The 17,860-nt window shown below is 39.3% G+C and overlaps 1 protein-coding gene across 7 annotated transcripts in view; it reads right to left on the bottom strand.

The window, feature by feature from the left end:
• PLPPR5 (phospholipid phosphatase related 5) overlaps positions 1–17,860 on the bottom strand; it is a 246,336-nt gene that overhangs the window by 36,873 nt on the left and 191,603 nt on the right. For 4 of the 7 annotated variants that reach the window (XM_035332957.1, XM_035332954.1, XM_035332956.1 and 1 more), the window contains 3 exons: positions 17,287–17,406; positions 12,690–12,817; positions 7,144–9,347 (listed from right to left, as the gene is read on the bottom strand). In XM_035332957.1, coding sequence (XP_035188848.1) covers positions 9,251–9,347; positions 12,690–12,817; positions 17,287–17,406 — 345 coding nt within the window. In that variant the 3' untranslated portion in view covers positions 7,144–9,250. Of the gene's footprint in view, positions 1–7,143; positions 9,348–12,689; positions 12,818–17,286; positions 17,407–17,860 lie in introns of those variants that run through there. The other 3 variants (XM_035332958.1, XM_035332960.1, XM_035332959.1) reach the window with 2 other exon arrangements.

The raw sequence follows: 17,860 nt of genomic DNA on the forward strand, positions 1-17,860 counted from the left end.
CCAGCAAGCCCAAATCACTTGCCATTTAGATACCACAACAACCAACTGTGCTAACTGATCCCCGGTGTGAACCCTCCTATAGCAATGTCTCACACTTACAGCCTTCTAAGGCAGAGTACCTTGCCTGCTAAATGGGGCTCTACCTTGTAGAGACAAAATGATGAGTTACAACTCATGCCACTGTAGAACAACCTTCCCCATGTCCCCTCAGCCTCTGCCTGGCAAATCCATTTCCTAGACTTCTCCAGAAATAGCTGGGCAGTGAGAAACATCAGGACTGTGATACTTAGAGTCAAACTGCATCTAAATTGTCCGTTCATTTATCTTGAAGCTTCTCAACTGCAGTAATTAGAAACTGTAATGCCCTTACTAACAATGGCAGTTTCTACTGCTAAGCAAATTCATTGCTTGGGTTATAAGCTCTCTTTGTTGGAGCGTGACTGTGTGACTGATAGTGAATGGATTCCCTACCCATCACCTCTAGCTCCTAAACTACTTTTTATCCAGCCGGTATCAGAAGCTACAGCTTCACACCCATATCCAGCAAAACTCCACTGATTGCACATACCGAGCATGATGAGCTCTATTCATGGAACAGCAGGTCAGAAAACAAACCTATATTTGTAACAGAAATATAGCCTATAAATATAGACAATTTATACTCTTGCACACTGATCACAGATTAATTTTCTGCATAGGATGGCACAGCAAAATGCTTAGTCTTAGAAAAATGGCAGAAATTATTTGCATTTTCCTGAGTTTATATGGTTTCTTCAAGAAAATATTTGGAAAGTGTGTGTGTGTCTGTCTGTGCGTCTGTCTGTCTGTGCGTCTGTCTGTCTGTGCGTCTGTCTGTGTGTGATGTCCTGTAACTTTTCATCTCTTTTGTTTAATTTCAGTACCCAAATTCTCAGAATCTTAGTATCTGAATAGCTCTTAATATCTTCAGCTAAACTTCTTTCTCTCTCCTTTTACTGTTTTCACAAGACTCTTTTTCACAGCAGCAACATTGTGTAGCACTAAAAGATTATCACATATCCTGGCCTGTTCTTTCTTGTTCACAGGGTGGTTGAAGCATATCAGCGCCATGACTGCCACTCCACACCTGCAGATCTCGTGCACAGCAGTGGGACCCTGGAAGTCACCTGGACAGATAAACACATCTATAGAATATTTTTGTTGATAGTTACAGGCCCCATTAGGGATAAAAGCTCCGCTTGATGAAGTGGCTTGCAGGCCCAGATACAGACAAACTGCAAAGAACCTACAGTCTAAAAGACCTAGGCCACATCACGGTTTTAGCCAAATATGCAGTAAGAAGGCAAATTCAGTCATAACCAGTACTCCTGCTGTTGCATATCGGTCTTTGTTAAAACAAAACCAAAGCCTCTGGGACCAACAGTAGTAGGGGAGTCACCACAGGATGGGAGTAAACACGGGACAAGAGTCAATTTTGTGTTGCCTCCTTGGTAAAAACATGGACATCTGTATCTTAAGGATGGATGTGAAAACAGATAAGACAATACTTGAACTGATAAACCAGCACATTGCATGTTTGCATGAAGAGGTAGACAACAGAAAATGAAAAAGCATCAGGCTGTGTGTTTCTGGCACTATTTAATTCACTTTGCCCCTGCTGATAAAGAAACAGAAGCATTTGGACCAGAACAATATTGCTATCACTGTGACCACAGTACTGAACAGGAGCACAGGGCTCCAAAAGAACCACCCCTGCCTATGTTGAGCTTCCCCTGCCTGGTGCATGACTGCACCAGGAGAGCCACACGGACACTGAAAAAACACAAGGAGAGCTATGAGAACACTGCTGCCTGAAGAGGGAAATTTCTCCTTGTTTTTGGCAAGTCTCACATTTTTTCTTGACCATAGGTGCCATGCTGAAACCAACACTCACCTTCAGCTACAAGCAAACAAGCAGAACTTCCCAGTTCAACCACTACCACAGGGAGATGATAGGCTAGATGTAAAAAGTGGACAAAAAAGTCATCAATATGTCCATGGTACATTCTAAGACAAATACTGAACTGCAAATCAACAACACAATGAGAATGTGATACATTTAAACACTGCTGAAGTGTAAAACTCAACAGAAAGGCACGGCACTGAAGGGAAATAGAATTTTTTTAAAGCTGAATTAACGTATGCTGCAAAGTTCTTTATGCCATCTGGTAATAAAATCAATAAAAGAACAATATGGGAGAGTGAGTAAGTTCAAAAAGTAATAAAGAATAAGATACAGGCATATATATATATATATACATATATATATATATGAAAGATGGCATCTGTTATAAAGAACGAATGGAAATCACATCTATCTCATACTAAAGAAATAAGAACCGACAGACTGAAAGCCTATTCTGATAACATACTGTCCTGGAAGCAGGCTATGCCAGGACATCTTAAAGCTTCTGGGAGACACAGCTGATAAATTCACATGATAAATCCAGCCTCCATCTGGCAGGTGAAAGAGCGTTTCTCTGTTCCAGGGCTAACCATTGATGTGCGCGAGCTTGCACTCTCCTGTCACAACTAAGTCTATCAGAAAGAACAATACCAACATAACAATACAGGTGTGCAAATACTCATCAGCGACTAAGACCACAGCCCGGTCTCCTATCATATGCTGTCTTGCTGAAAACGCTTGGTTTCCATTTACCCCCGCAGCAGAGAGAATGGCTGTGTATCTCAGCTCCAGCTGCAGAACAGCAGTGACATGGCAAGCTGCAGCTCTCCTGGGTGCTCCTCACAGCTAATGCAAAAGCTGTGTTTGAAGCCTTGCTAATGGTCCATGAGTGCAGACTGGTGTGGGGATGAAAGGAGAGATTCACAGAAGAGGAGGAACTGGATTCATATCTGGTGGCCTACATTTGAGGTCTAATTCAAAGCCTGAGAAGCTGAGTGTGGGTTTCAGAAAGGAGACCTCTCAATCAGGAGGATACAAGGAGGCTGAAAGGTAGGAATGATCCTTGGGATTTGCCTGTTGTCTCATGTAATGCGGTGATTTTCTTTGAGTAGCTCCACATAAGAAGCTGGAAAGGGCCATCCATCATATCTGGCATACCGCTCTTAAACACCCTATGCATTTGCAAGAATGGAGAAATATATGATCCAATTTGAAAAAAAAAAAAAAAAAAAAAGATTAAAAAAATACCCATTCTGCCCCTACTAAGTCTCCTATTCTCCTATTTAAATCCAGAATAAGGCTCCTGACTCCCACCAGGAACTACACAAAACAGAATACACGGAGCAGTGCCTAATCCTTTCTTGACCAATTTCTTTTCTCCTAGATTACAGAAAGTATAATACAGCACAGCCCTGCACAACCTTCCCTTCCCCTTAGTTCGGGCTGTCACAAATTCAGGCCATATTTGTGCCTGTAACATGTCTGCCAGACCACTGTCTGTAGGGTCTGCACTCCCTGGTTATGATATGATGTGACACAGCACTGTGTAACATTAATGAGAAAGACAGATGCCAGAAGCAGAGTGAAAAAGCGAAGACAGAGCACAGAGCCATATAATAAAAGAAGCAGATACACTGAAGGCCTGTGAGGATGAAGAGTTCAGTTTTAGTACTGTTTTCGTTTGTGTAGATATGTTCCTTGGGGATCTTCCTTTCGAAAGAAACCATCACCATAGTGAAGTGGTATGTCCGTGAATCAAACCACTCACTTCAGATCAAGCAGGCCACAAAGAGCCTTGCAGGTGGCTGAAACCTTGAAGTGTCTCCCACTGCAGTGCTCAAGGCCTGTAGAAGCTGCTTCTTCCTTTAAGCCTGTAGGTAACCATTTCCCTCAACTATGTGCAGCTTTTAGTTTCAGGTTTATAGCATTATACAGATAGAAATAAGTTTCAATCCAAATTTTTGAAAGAAACTACATCCATGAGAGAGATTCTCTTAACCTCTACACACTGGCGAACAGACTCCTGAAGAAAAATTCAATTTCATTTATTCAAAAAGCAGAATACAGTCTTTTACCTTAAGTATGCTGGGAAGGCAGGTCATCAGGCAGCAAATAAAAAGCAGCAGCATAGCGTCCAATGCCATGGGAGTACCGACTTCTCTTAATCTGACAAAGAACTGAAGATCAAACATCCTGTGATTATTTGTTCTTCTAAGAAAAAATGGTGACTGAAATGTATACATTGTAAGTAGACAACATTCCCATAGGAGATCCAGGATGATAGAACACTGTCACATAATCAGCTGATATAAGTCCTTATTCATTTGTTTTATTTCTGAAAAAGACTCATACTGCAAAGTTCTCACCCTCCGTTGACAACACACAGTTTTAGTCTTTCTATCCCCCCTCTTCTGCACTGTGCTTCACCATCTTTGAGCATGACTCTGTGGAATAAATATAACACCAGCAGGGACATTCTCAGTTTCCTTCTGGAAAACTGCATGCTCCACGACTGCACCTTTATAATGTTTTCTCTAATTGCTCAGAAAGACAGGGTATTCATCCCAAAAAAGATCTAACACCTCATCTTAACAACATTGCAAAGTACTGTCAAAAGGCAAGGGACTTGTTTTATTCCTGGTGTTTCCTGTTAGGACTAGCTTCAAACCCTCTGCCTTCAATGAGAGCCAAAAGGGTTTTGGTTTTGCTTTCCTAAATGAGCATTTCATTCTCATTGCATCAGACTCATTTTTAGAATATTCAAACGCAGTATCTTTAAGTTGTCAGTTGCTATCATTTAAATAGAGGTTGCTAAGGAAGGAATGGTAGCTGCCTCTTTCAGCAACAGTAGGAAAAGGGGATGAAACAGTAGACAATTTCTTAGCAGAAAGAGCAGACAGAACAGCAGTTCTCTGCTGCAGCATTTCAAAAACACAGAAATGCCATTCACTACACTACTGAGATTTTAAATTAGGAAAACACAGCAAATCTACCCAAAATTAGCATATTCGCCAATGAGTGTTAAAAAGTATTTTCCCTGCTCCTCCATCCCTTTCTCATTCTGTAGGTCTAAGTTCTTCCTTTACAATTGTAGGTATGCCTGCTGTCTTTTTAAGGGTATCTGCCTACTTCAGAACAATCTAGGAACCAAAGAATCTCATTCAGAACCACATTAAAGATTGGCAGCAAGGCCACAAGTTCCTTCTAACTACACAGAGTACATATTTAGGTGTAGCACTGTTATTTAAGGAGAGATTTGTCAGAAGGGTTTGGGTTCGTATTTTTATTTAGAACTGAATGCTGTCTGATGAGATCACTGCTGCAAAGAATTTGGTTTGGGCAGCTAAAAGTCTTAGCTGGGGTCATTCCTGAAGACCCATTTCAGAGGCTGGATTCAGTAGTCTCACAGGCAATTCCAGTGTGCTATTCTTAATCACATTCAATGCACAACAGCAATCCACTAACAAAGCCACCAGCAGCTGCATAATTTAGGGATGATTATTCTGTTGATGAGATGACTTCAAGAGGCTGACTACTGCAAAACTATTTGTCTGTAGTCACTAGGGGAAGATATTAGAACAGCAGAGCTCCTCTGGGAAAATAAAAGGCTCAGGTCTTTTCACACAGGGGGCAATTCAGGACAGTTTATTTGTGAAGCTTTCCTTTACTTTACTTTGTGGAAGCCCCGGAAAGCCAGAAAACCTAGAGAGAAGGCTGAAGAGATGAAGTCGTGACAGGTCCCCATTCATCTTTCTGCTTGTCCAGAAGAAAACTGGGCAGCCTCTGGCCCCAGTTGCAGTCATACTTGTAGAGCACCTCAGGGTTAGAGAGTGGTATCTCACCTGATCTGTCCAGTTCCCCAAGCATGAGATGTGCTGGGGTACGGCAGGAAAGTCTGGCATGTGGGGGTCAAGTCAGCTGTCTGAGGCACACCTTGGTGAAAACACTTGTTGCTGTGCTTAGAGGGAAGTGCTGCTGTGCTCCAAAAGGGCTGAGAGGCCTGGAGGCCTGCAAGCCCTACTTCAGCCCTCTGCCCTCCTGCCTGCAAAGCGTCCCCAAGGCCAAGGCAATCCAGATGGGCAGGAACGTAATTTGGTAATTTGGTCAAAATGAACTCAGGTTGTCTTTTCCTAAAATATACTGCACTCTCCTTTCTGCATGGAAAACCTCAGAAATACCAAAATTAGACTTCAGAAGAGTATAAAAAGCTCCCTGCTAACATAACGTGCAAATGGACTGTCACACTCGCTGTGATCTTGGACAGCAACTAAATTAGAAAGCAACAGCAAATAGCAAAGAAAATTGCAGCTGAAAAATAGCAACGTTATCCTCTCTTAATACATATTGTTAAAATGATCGTTTTTAAAAAATGAAGAGATGTGAGCCCAGATGCTATTGCCGTATGTCTTATGCAGTTCATGATTATGAACAAGCATCAGAATACGTAGAAGGGAATGTAAAACGGTATGGATACAAGCCCAGCTGGTGTCCCCATATGCCTTATGAATTCCACTTTTAGGAACACAGCAGCATATAGCATTAGAGATGCTTCTTAAGCACCTTATTTATAAATAGAACAGAGCTGTTTCACTGAAGCACACACACAGAAAAGGTCCACAAGGATCATAAAAACAGAAGGTCCACCACAAATCATAAGAACAGACGCATGCAAAACCACTGAAATAGTTCAAACAACGTATTTTTACTGGGAACCACTCTGGGCTAGAATCTTCTCTGAACAAGGGATGATGCTTGTTTGTCAGCCTCTTCATGGGGATTTTTCTAAACAACAACCACCAAAAAGCCATGTTAGTTAGAAAATGCCAACTTACTTTCGTTTGGACAAACTCTTCCTACTGAAAGCTTTCAGGTCCAGAATGAATGCCCAAGCTCCAGGGCAGTGGAGCCACTGCAGCTGTGGGAGAGGTAAAAACTTGCCTCTTCTCCAAATCAATCAAAGCAGGGTCTGGAGCTTGGCCTGAGCCAAGCATGGTCTGGAACTTCACCAACAGGCAGCGGACACTTCTGCAATATAGCTCTTCCCCTCCTGCTTTTCAATTTCACCAGAATCACCTCTAAGGGAAGGGAACTGTGGGAATTCCTGGTTAATTATGAAAATACATCATGAAATGCAGTAGACTTTTAAAATCATCGTTTCATTGTTCATAAACTATCAACCAAAATATATCTACAGCAGATATCTCAAAAAATACACTATATATGATTGAAAAATTGTTTTATTTAAAAATACATTATACAGCAGAGTGTCTCTCTGTTTTCTCACTGCTGGTTCACAGAGATAAAATGATAAATTTAACCCAAATATTTGACTGGGAAAGATCCTGAGAGAAAGAGACCAGTTACAAGCTGATGATATACAGTACACTGGAAAAGAGTCATCTCTTTTAACATAAAAGAATCTCTTGGTAATCTTATAAATCAGATAGTAAAAAAAAAAATGTAGGTTTGCTACCATGCAAAAATGAGTGAGGATTTCATTTAAACCTGCACACAAAAATCATTAGTACCTTGGACCCTAAATAGCTAAACTAGGAGAAGGGTAAGTGTGCCTAACACGGTGATACAAACTTTGGACCTACTACAGTTTTGTAAACACAGTTGGTAGTCTAATAAAGGTAGATCTTCAATCACCTAAGTAACATTATTGTAGCTAAGGGCTCTATTCTAGGACTTTTTCCCCACTGATTTATTTCTTTGTTCTCTAATTCTCAGCTTAGCATGACAACTTCATGGGATATACTCTATTGCACTCAAAGACAACTTGGCCTTGCCCTGCTTGCCAAGCAATATTTAAGTAGTTGCATTTTAGTTAAAACAGATTAAAATAAAAATAAGAACTATGTGTTACTATACAGGAATGCATTAAAATTCAACATAGAAAAATATATACCCAATTCTACAGTCATATGTTTCAAACATCTTCTACCAATGATTAATGCACAGGAAATGCACTGAATTATGGAAAATTTAAGGCCTAGAATGCTATACTTGTTTCAACAGAGCACACAGAACGTTACTGTTCTCAATGTGTCTATAGTGCTAGCGTCAGAACTTCTGTTGCCAAAGGAAAACTTTCTGGCAGAAGTTGAGAGTATCTTTAGCATCTACAGGATTCAAATCCATTTGGTTCTTATTTTTTATAGGACAACTTCACTATGAATAGTCAGCTAGGCTGTCTTTTGAAGGGGTGGCTCAATTTGATTTTTCACAGTGATAACAGCGATATGATAACATCACCTGATGTTGAAGAAAAAAAAGTATCTGTCAGTACCATAAAAACTGACAGAGGATTTTTTGCAAGAATATGGCCCTGAAAAGTAAACAGGGATAGAGAGATTCCTAGAGATAAATTCTGCCTGTCCTGGTCTATTCATCTGAAGTAAACTAATGCAGTCATTTCCACTTTTCCATGAATGCTCCAATGTGAAAATGGAGAGCAGAAACACTTTTCCTCTCTAAGTCTGTGACCCTCTTCCTGTCTTAGCACCCCATTCTCCCAGCATAATATCTGTCTGTGCAACAAATATGAGGAGAAGATGCAGGCTTCCTTGAGTAATTCGTTTAAGTGATCTATGATTAGCAGGGCTTCCTATCAGATATGCTGAGCTAAGAATGGAGCCCTTAACCTTTCATGGGATAGCATTAGTTATAAAGAATATATCAATGATCAAAATTTCTATATTATTTTCATTTCTTTTAACCTAGATACATATATATCATTCAAGACATTCAAGAACTACAAAACAACAATTCAACTACAATTATGTCAGGAAAATATCCAAATAAATAAACCTTTAATTATGATACAATACTTATTACAGTAAAAATTGGCATTTTTTTTTCTCTTCAAAAGCAGAAGCACCAGTCTTACATATAACATATTGTTTGAATGATATCTTACATGGAATACAGCGTACTACAATGTGCAAACAGCATTTTCATACAGAACATAATATTTTTCTAGTTTTTATACACTAAAACCGCCTCAAATGGAAACAAGTTCATGCTGAATTAAAAATGCAGATTTTAAAAATCAAATTCAAAACAAAGTATGAAGTTCTGTTGGAATAGGTGCATGAATCATTAAAAAACAAGAAGCCAAAATAGAGGGTATTGTCAGATAAATATAATTAGTGCTCGGTTTGTCCCATTCCATCAAAAAGTAAATAGTTAATATTTTTTCTAGAAAGCAAAGTGACGTTCTAATATTTAAGAATTCTTCAAAATGTAGGTATCGTTTTAATGACGTAAAAATCAAGTCAGAAAGAGGACTTCTAAAAATTTCATATTTTTGATACACTGCAATTATCGTGAGTGGGCTGTGAAAAGAGATGAAGTCCAATGGAGTGAATATACATCAGCGTCAACATCATGTGACTTCTGCAAAGGCCGTGATGTGGTTCTGTGAGTTAAAGGAAAAAAAGAAACAAATAAAAACGCAGAAACCACACAGGTAGACATCAGGCACCATTGTGAAAACTGTTGCACCTCCTGCTTTAGGGACAGCCTTATGCTTGCAGAGTATTGCAGGGTGATTTAAATAAAGCTTTTTCACCGCAGTGCTCTCACTCACTCCTATAGCCAAGTTTGGTTACGTGCTGGAAGACTGCACATGTAACTACACCGAACAAAGCAATTAGGTGTGATGGATCTACAGTATTTTAGGTTTACATGTATTTTTTAATTAAATAATGTGAATAATAGAATTAGCTGGAGTTCTGTTGGTAAAATATTCATAATTGAAAGCAAAATGAAAATGACTGTTTCTGGCAGATTATAATGTTCTATTTCAGTGTTAAAACAACTTCAATGTTGCTTTAAAAAAAAAAATGCAAATTGCTCCCCGTGAGCTTGATAGCATGGAAGGAAGTAGCGAAGTGCTACAACAAAACAGCACTCAACAGCTGAGACCCTGTATTCAAAGTTTCTTCAGAATCACTAGCGGCCTCTCCACTTGCAATGTTGGCCTGTTTCCTTCAACGGCACAATCCCTATGAACTCAAACGTGTGTCTCAGGAAACTACATGTGACTGCACAGTAAAGCTGTTAGAATCCCAAAGAGCTTTGCTGCTTTTTCTTGCTCCAACCTAAGCAAGTGCCTCTGCAGAAATTTGGTAGAGGAAGACTCAAATGGGTAGGAATATGCAGGATCCAAAGGAACCATATGCTGCCTGCAGGTACACAGTATCCTTGATTGCCACCAGTTTGGTCTTTTTGTTTGGCTGGTTTTTAAACATGCAATACGTAAAAGGAATAAGGGGTGTCTCCATTTTAAGCCACGTTTCTTCTTCAGCCCCAGGGTGCCCAGAAGGAATTGCAACCACACAGAGCGCTGCAGACCTCCCTCATCACCGTCCCTCTTCACCTTCCCTCACCACCTGGAGCAGGCCAAAGTCAGGAGAAGAGAGGAGGCAGAGGCAAGTTGAGAAGAAAGCAGGGATTTAGATAACTGTCAGAGACTGGGATTTACCTCCAATTTCTTACTTAAGGGAAGTTGTTCTAAGGCCCTCAGAAACTCCCACACCATAGGAAGTGCAGTGGCCACCACAAAGGTTTATATTTCTCATTTCTTCCTTGAAATGCCTGGATATCTGCCTAGCAGTCTGCAGAGAGCCAGGGGTAAGGGGGACGGGTGTCTTCGATTTTCACACTTCAGAAAAGAATCTACGTGCAACCCCGACCGGGGGCATGGGAGAGCTGCCTCTTATGGCCCTGTCCCTGCAAGCTGGCAGTTTGCTCCTCTCCCTGTGCCGTGACCGGACTGTGGCCAGGAGGAGGAGCTTTTTTTTTTTTTTTTCTCCTTTGCGTACTAAGGATTTTAGCTCTAGAAGCATCCTTACTGCGTTTTGTGACAGCTTTCACAAGTGAAGAACACCAAATACTAACCATGTACTTTTTTTCTCCAAAGCAGAATGAATATACTTTAAATGAATAACAATGATTAAACCATAGACAGCAGATTTTTTTAAAAGTATCGGGAAAGAAAATAATCAGCATGCGACATTCTGTGAAAGTGTTTTCAGTAAACAATATTAGACATTAGTCAGTGTTTACAGATTCTGACAGTGAAGAATAAAAGCAAAATTTGATTTCCTAATTGGAAAATAAAACATAAGCATTTCAAAGCATTTCAGTTGTTGGCCATCTTCTGCTTCCAGCAGAGGAAAGAGGATGCATTGGGCAACCTCCATGAGTCTGGAATTGCTATGAGGACATTACACCATTTTCTCCATTGTATTTACTTTATTTTCATTTAGATCCCCAAATTATCCTGTCAACTTAAGCTAGCAACAGTCTAAACTTATTCACTTATTTGATAACCAAGATAGTTAAAAATGAGGAATTAAAGAAAAATATATTTTTCTTGTTACTTATTCTAATTAATTCTTTCACATCGTGTTCCTTTCTCTAAATGGCATACATTTGCCAGTGATGCAGGAACCAAACGGTCTTTTGAGTGCCATTAACTCATGGTTTGGTAATTATTTTGTAAGGTGAATGTGGTTCTCACTCCTGCCATCGCTACTTTCAAAACGAGCAGGTCCCCATCCATGGAAGCATATGCAAAGCACAGCACAGAATCACACAGAAGAAAATCCACCTTCCTCAATAAACTCTTGGAGAGAAATGCTAAGCTCCCAGTCACGCAGCAATTGACTTGGACTCTAGTGAAGATTTGTCGATTCACTTCCAATGGGTTCAGCAGGATGATGCATAACTAGGTCAAAATTAATGACTTTCTAATGGCAAAAATCACTGATACTGATTCATGGAACCATGTACTCACGCTTCTTCATATGGTACCTTCTCATGCAAAACTACAAATAAGCTTTGCTGAGACAGTTCACAGGAAAGCAAACAAACAAACAAACCAGCATCCATCTTCTGCTCAGATGCACTGTGACAGAGTTCACTGTGAGATACTAATCACTGTCAGCCAAAGATTTCCACAAATGCAAGAGACAAGTAAAAAAAAAAAAACCACCAAAAACAAAAAACACACACAAAAGACCTCAGCTTCTCCAGTTTCAAGGGAAATGATTTCACCTACAGCACTCAAAAGAATTAGAGCATGCTGAGGGGCTGCTCACAAGCAGCAGTTTCACAGACAGGCACACCAGATTTTGTATTATTCATTCTAAATTGACAGCATCAGCTTGGTGTCAGCACCGCAAGAAAAGCATGCTTCATAACCATGCTCTCACACCACTAACAGAAAAATGAAAGGCTAAAAGGCTAAGCTATGAGTGCAGGTTTCTGGGGGAAGTTATCCATATCTGGATAATGTTAAATAATTGAAAAAGTCCATATCAAGTTTCTTTCTGATTTGCAGTTTTCATTATATTTAACATTTTTAATCTGAAAATTCTGTTCTGTTCTCATTGATACAATTACATATAATCAGAAATAGTCATCATCTTAAAGATTCTTCTATTTTTGAAAACAGGAATATGAAAAATTGTTTGTAGTTCTTCATGCAGTAGCGTTTGTTAATAGGAAAACCACACTGTAGAAGTTCTGGCAAAAACAGTAACAACTATATTTTAATTACCATAAAATTCTCCTGGTCAGCAAAGCTTATTTTATGCTTTTACTGGACAAGCCACATTTTTAGAGAAAAGAATGAGTTCAAGTGAAACTCCCCATCTAAAACACTGCAGACCTGCACAGAACGCTGCCATCACACATTGTTTTAATTCCATCCACAAACACTTAAGTGCACCCTTGCACACATGTTTATTGCCTTATGTGACGATGGTCAAAATGGTCCATTCCTGATATCCAGGAGAGGAACCTAATGATGCGTGCTTTGAAGGAGTTTTGTTGCAAAGGATCTTCTTGGTTGTTACTAATACCTTGATTCTTTAACACCTACAACATGTACATTTGAGGAGGTCACACTGAATATATTGTTCCATTTCCTATGCTTAAATATTTTATTGAAAGTTAGATGTTGTGATCACAGTTTGCATTCAAATAAAGAGAATTCTTTTACAATCCCCTACAACCAGATCGAAGCAGAAAGATTTGTGTTCATGTCCTACTCAAGTTTTTAAGATTGGAACAAAATTGCTCAGCTGCCTCTCCTGGGTATGTGTTTCTGTGTGTGAAACAGTGTTTTATTGTGTCTCCTTTAACATAACGTATTATCAAGAGAACCATTATGACAACAGAAGCTTGAAAACCTGCCCACAGGCTAATGTAAGCACATGAGCTCCTGTCAAGCTGTCCTGAAATCACACATGCATGTACTAAAACACTGCCTGTGGGGATACCTATGTACAATTGTGGACACGCAGCACAGCAGTATTTGGATACTTCTCAACTAAAATATTTTGGAGCAATAAAAATAGACACAAACCCTCTCTCCCATTCTATCATAGCACAATGACCTAAAACATCCTCATGTTTTGCATTTAACCTGGGAGTTCAGTGAGGAGCCATCAGTCTCACTAGAGAGCCGCAGGGACCAGAGCGGACTCCCCTGCCACGCTGCGCGTAGACAAGCACACACACCAGCGAAAGATCCCTTAGTGCCAAAATGCTTAAGGCCTCTGTATCTCATGAACAATCAAGTTGGAGTAAACACAAAACACATTATAGAAGGAAAAAAGCTTCCATAGTTTTGGAAATCTAATTTAAGAGGGATCCAGGACAATATCTATACTTAATTAAAATGTTTCATCTCCACCCTAACCTTTGGCACATACACGATACAACAAGAATTAGAGTGCCAAACTCCATAAGAGCTTTGAGACTATTAGTCCTGACAATCACTAGTAATTCGTATGATAGGCAACAAGAATGTCATATATTGTGAGAGGAATGCCAACTACTTATCATCACTAAAACTTAAAAGTGACTGTGTCTCAAAAAACAACCACCACCGGCCTGTCTGTAAAGGTAAAACGACTGTAAACTACCTGTTTCTTGTTCACAGTCTGCTAGAGAGTCAGTCCTGTGGGTGGAGTACAAGCAGTCTCACATGGATGGAGCACACCGTAAAAAAGCAGCGGTTGTGTCTGGGGATGTGGTTTAGGCATTGTAGACAGAAGTAACACCACGAGGGGATGCCAAACAGAGGCTTTAGGGATAAACTCAGCTCAGCAGTTGAACAGAGTACTGTGCAAATAAATAATATCGAACAGATGAAGAGAGCACTGTTGATCAGACAGCGATCTCATGCGATAGGATATGAATTATAGTGCCTATCCTAACCCAACACTTTCTTTTTTCTTCTTAACCTCAGAATTTTATCTACTGCTTCAATTCATCCTAAAACGCTCCATATTTCCTTTGTATTTGATTTTTTCAAAGGTAGAATACCTCTAAGAAAAAGTCTAGCGTGGTCAGCAGCTACTACAAGACATGTACCAGCCTTCTGTAAGCCCTAGCCAATTTCAGGTGACTTCAGCATGAAACAATAAGGTGTCAGTCTCCCCTGAAACAGGGAAAAGTTTGTAACTGCACTGGATGATGGTAGACTTTAAACGCTTCTGGGTGCCACCCAGAACATCCCTATTTCCCAGCAACCCTTATAACAGAAAAAACAATTGTCTCTAACCTTGACTGTGGTGGGAAGAGGTCTGCCCCCCTGTAGCAGAGGGCCTGCCGACAAACTCAAGTTACTTTACAAGAGATGAAGGTCAGAGACAGAAGAGAAAAAAGAGCAGATGGGTGAGTGATGAGGTTTCTTGGCTTTCAATCTTTTCATTAATTCCATGGATGAGTGTAGTTAAGGTGAAAGCAATAAGTCTGCGCTGCTGAGCCAGCTCTGGCAAGGATTCTTCAAGGAGACACTGCAACTATATTTTATTTGAGTGCATAAGAAGTGGGTACCCATGCAGAACAGCTTCGTCATCTGCATGCACCACAACTAAACAGAAGTATCATGCAAACAGTGGTCTACCCTTAACCAGCAGAATCCCAATTCAGCATACTTCAAGTACACATATTCCTGCTTAAAGTGCACTTCGTATGTGGCTCTAGACCTCCACCAGAGCTCAGACAGTGGCAGCACAGAGAGCATGCCAAGCACAAAGGTTCTCCAGCAGGAAAAACAAAACAAAACAAAACAAAAAAAAAAAAAAAAAAAAAACACACTGCAACAGACAAGTAGCAGATCTGGAAACAGAAAAATAGTGTTTCCAGGTCGGTGTATTATGCCACGTACCACGTGCTTATTCATTTGTGGGTGAATTTAAAACAATTGCAATGAGAGAGGTCCCATCTAGTACAGATTTCTAATGAAGTCATTCTTTAGGACAGCATCTTTAAATTGCTTGTTCCCAAATGCCCATATGATTATCGTTTTTAAATACCACTAACAGAGCTGCATTACTTCACCCCAGCACTCCTTTAGCCCATAACAACTTCAGTCGGTCAGGATCTGTTACTCTTAATAGCTAATTTATGACAGTAAGTTGGTTTTAACACTGCCACAGGAGCTTGCAGACTGAGAATAAAGAAAAACATATCTAAAATATGCCAAATAGGAATGTATACACACTCAGAATGTGGAATTAAAACAGCCCTAACTGAAATATAGTGAAAACTAATTTGCACATGGCAAAATATCACACAAATCATCTAGCACCAATCTCTTTCTACAGGAGAATGAAGGATGTAAAATAAAACAATAGTGAAAAAGTAAAGACTATGTTAATAATTCTTCCAGTGATGGTAGTTAATTGAGATGGCTCACTTTAGACCCTAGTTTCACGTAAGTATTATTCCTAGTGACTTTCATTTAATAGGGTCTGGATTAGATCCAAAACTACAGACTAACCATTTAAACAAAAACAACAAACAAACCACACCTCACCACCTGCAGCACTCAGGGGAAAAAAAAAAAAAAAAAAAAAGTAGATTTCACATCAATTATTTGCTAATTCCCACTCAAACTTTCTGAGTGTGGAAACAGAAGAAAGCATTTCCTAACACAAAGTCTCTACACAATCATCCTCCCATCTCATCTTCTCTGTCTAGAAAGAAGAAATGCTTTGCAATAGAGAAAGATGAAGCCATACACTGAGATCTCACCAAATGTAACACCTTGCTGGCAGTCCCCTATCCAGAGAGAAGTCCTGTGACAAACAGCTGCCCTCCACTACCATGGGAATGAGTGTTCACAGGGAAAGACTCCCATTCATATAATACAGTTCTGGGCTGTTTGCAAATAACAGAGGTCATCCTCAAGCAGGGCAAATATTATTCCTGCAGCCACCCTTCCCATAGCTTTCCCCACATCGTCTCAGTCTTGCCTAGGCCTAGTATTAGAAAAATAACATTTTTTGTCATGGATAAGAAGGTGTCAAATCAACTAGAAACATTAAAATAACATGAGGTCTTTATTCCCAGAAAATATAAAAATAGAAAATTCAGCAGCCAAACTACTGCTCTGATAAGTAGAATCTGCAGAAAATATACATTTATGATCTGTGACGGCTTTTGAGCTGCACATTTTTTTTATTTTTATTTTTTTTATCGTAGGAAACCCTAGCACATCAATAAGACATGCTTATTAATATGGTATGTCCTAGGCCAACTGACACCTTGTTTTGTTCTGACATTTTACAGGGAGCTTACAGAATGGACTATTTTGAAGATACACATTCATCATCTAAATGCTTGTTCAAGCAAATGATACTGTGACCTCCTTATGACAAAATATCAGCAGAAGTCGCTTAGACACATTTGGTTCAAAAAGGCATGTTAGATTATTCTGATAAGAAATCTTTCCCTTCAAGGAAATAAATAACAAACCTAGGGCTAGCAGCAATTCTTATTAAAGGACAACTTCTACCACTTTGAAGTGACTAACCCAGTCTGGGAAGTGGTTAAAAACATTTCTTCTTGCTTTAATATGAAAAATTATCAGTGGTAATATGGGTTTACAAGAATGCCATAGAAACATACTTTTGGTGCCCTGAACAGAGTAGAATTGTTTACTATCTTGAAACACAGGCATAACAGAAGATGTTTTAATGACAGGTAGAGTCATTAGAAAGTAGAATTGTGTTAAGAATTTGCATTAGTAGCTCTAACTTTCCTTCTAGTAAAAATACCTAAAATATTTTCTTTATTTGATTATGCTATTTCAGGGCTTGTTTGCTCAAAGAATTATTCAGACATAGCCTTACCTATAGCCTTACCATTTGCATAGCATAACATCATCTTTGCAAAACCAGAAATTTTTATTACAACAAACTAAAATAAATTTTAAAAACAGCACAGTACTTACTCATGCAAAACATATGCATACCCAGGAGACTATGGCTAGTATGTTCTTACCTAAAATCATATTTTTGAGTCACATTTTTTAAAAAGTCAGACATTACCTTTTCTAAAGGGCTTTCTACTCGGGGTATGCTGATCATGGGCATCTGGGCCAGATTAGCCATATGAGAATGTTCATGTTCTGGCTGACGTCCTCTGAAGTTATTTACCACACAAACAACCTAGAAGAGATGAGAAGGTAAACAGAATAGCTAAGGAACAACTCATTTTTTCAGCTTTGATCATGACATCCATAATTAGGCAGAACTGACACTCGCTTTAGTCACAGCTTACAATAGAAACACAGAAATATGAAGTTCATGTTTTACAGAAAATTCTTAATTAATATTTCATATCAAAAGATTTAAGTATTTTTTTGATACATGCATCATCACAGAACCAAAAAGCCCTCTTAAAAGCAAATACATTACTGAAGCTAAATAATATAATATTATTTATTAGCAATTTATATGAATGAATCAACATCCAGAGCATGTGCAGCAGAATATGGTAATAACCTTAAATGCCTTTGAAGGGCCTGTACCATCAAAGAATGGTACAGAACTCTTTTGACCAGCAAAAAATTTCTCAAATGGAGAGTGAGAAATGGAAGATAAGAAGGCAAGGATCACTAAA

This window comes from Oxyura jamaicensis, chromosome 8, assembly GCF_011077185.1.
Source record: "Oxyura jamaicensis isolate SHBP4307 breed ruddy duck chromosome 8, BPBGC_Ojam_1.0, whole genome shotgun sequence".
NCBI lineage: Eukaryota > Metazoa > Chordata > Aves > Anseriformes > Anatidae > Oxyura > Oxyura jamaicensis.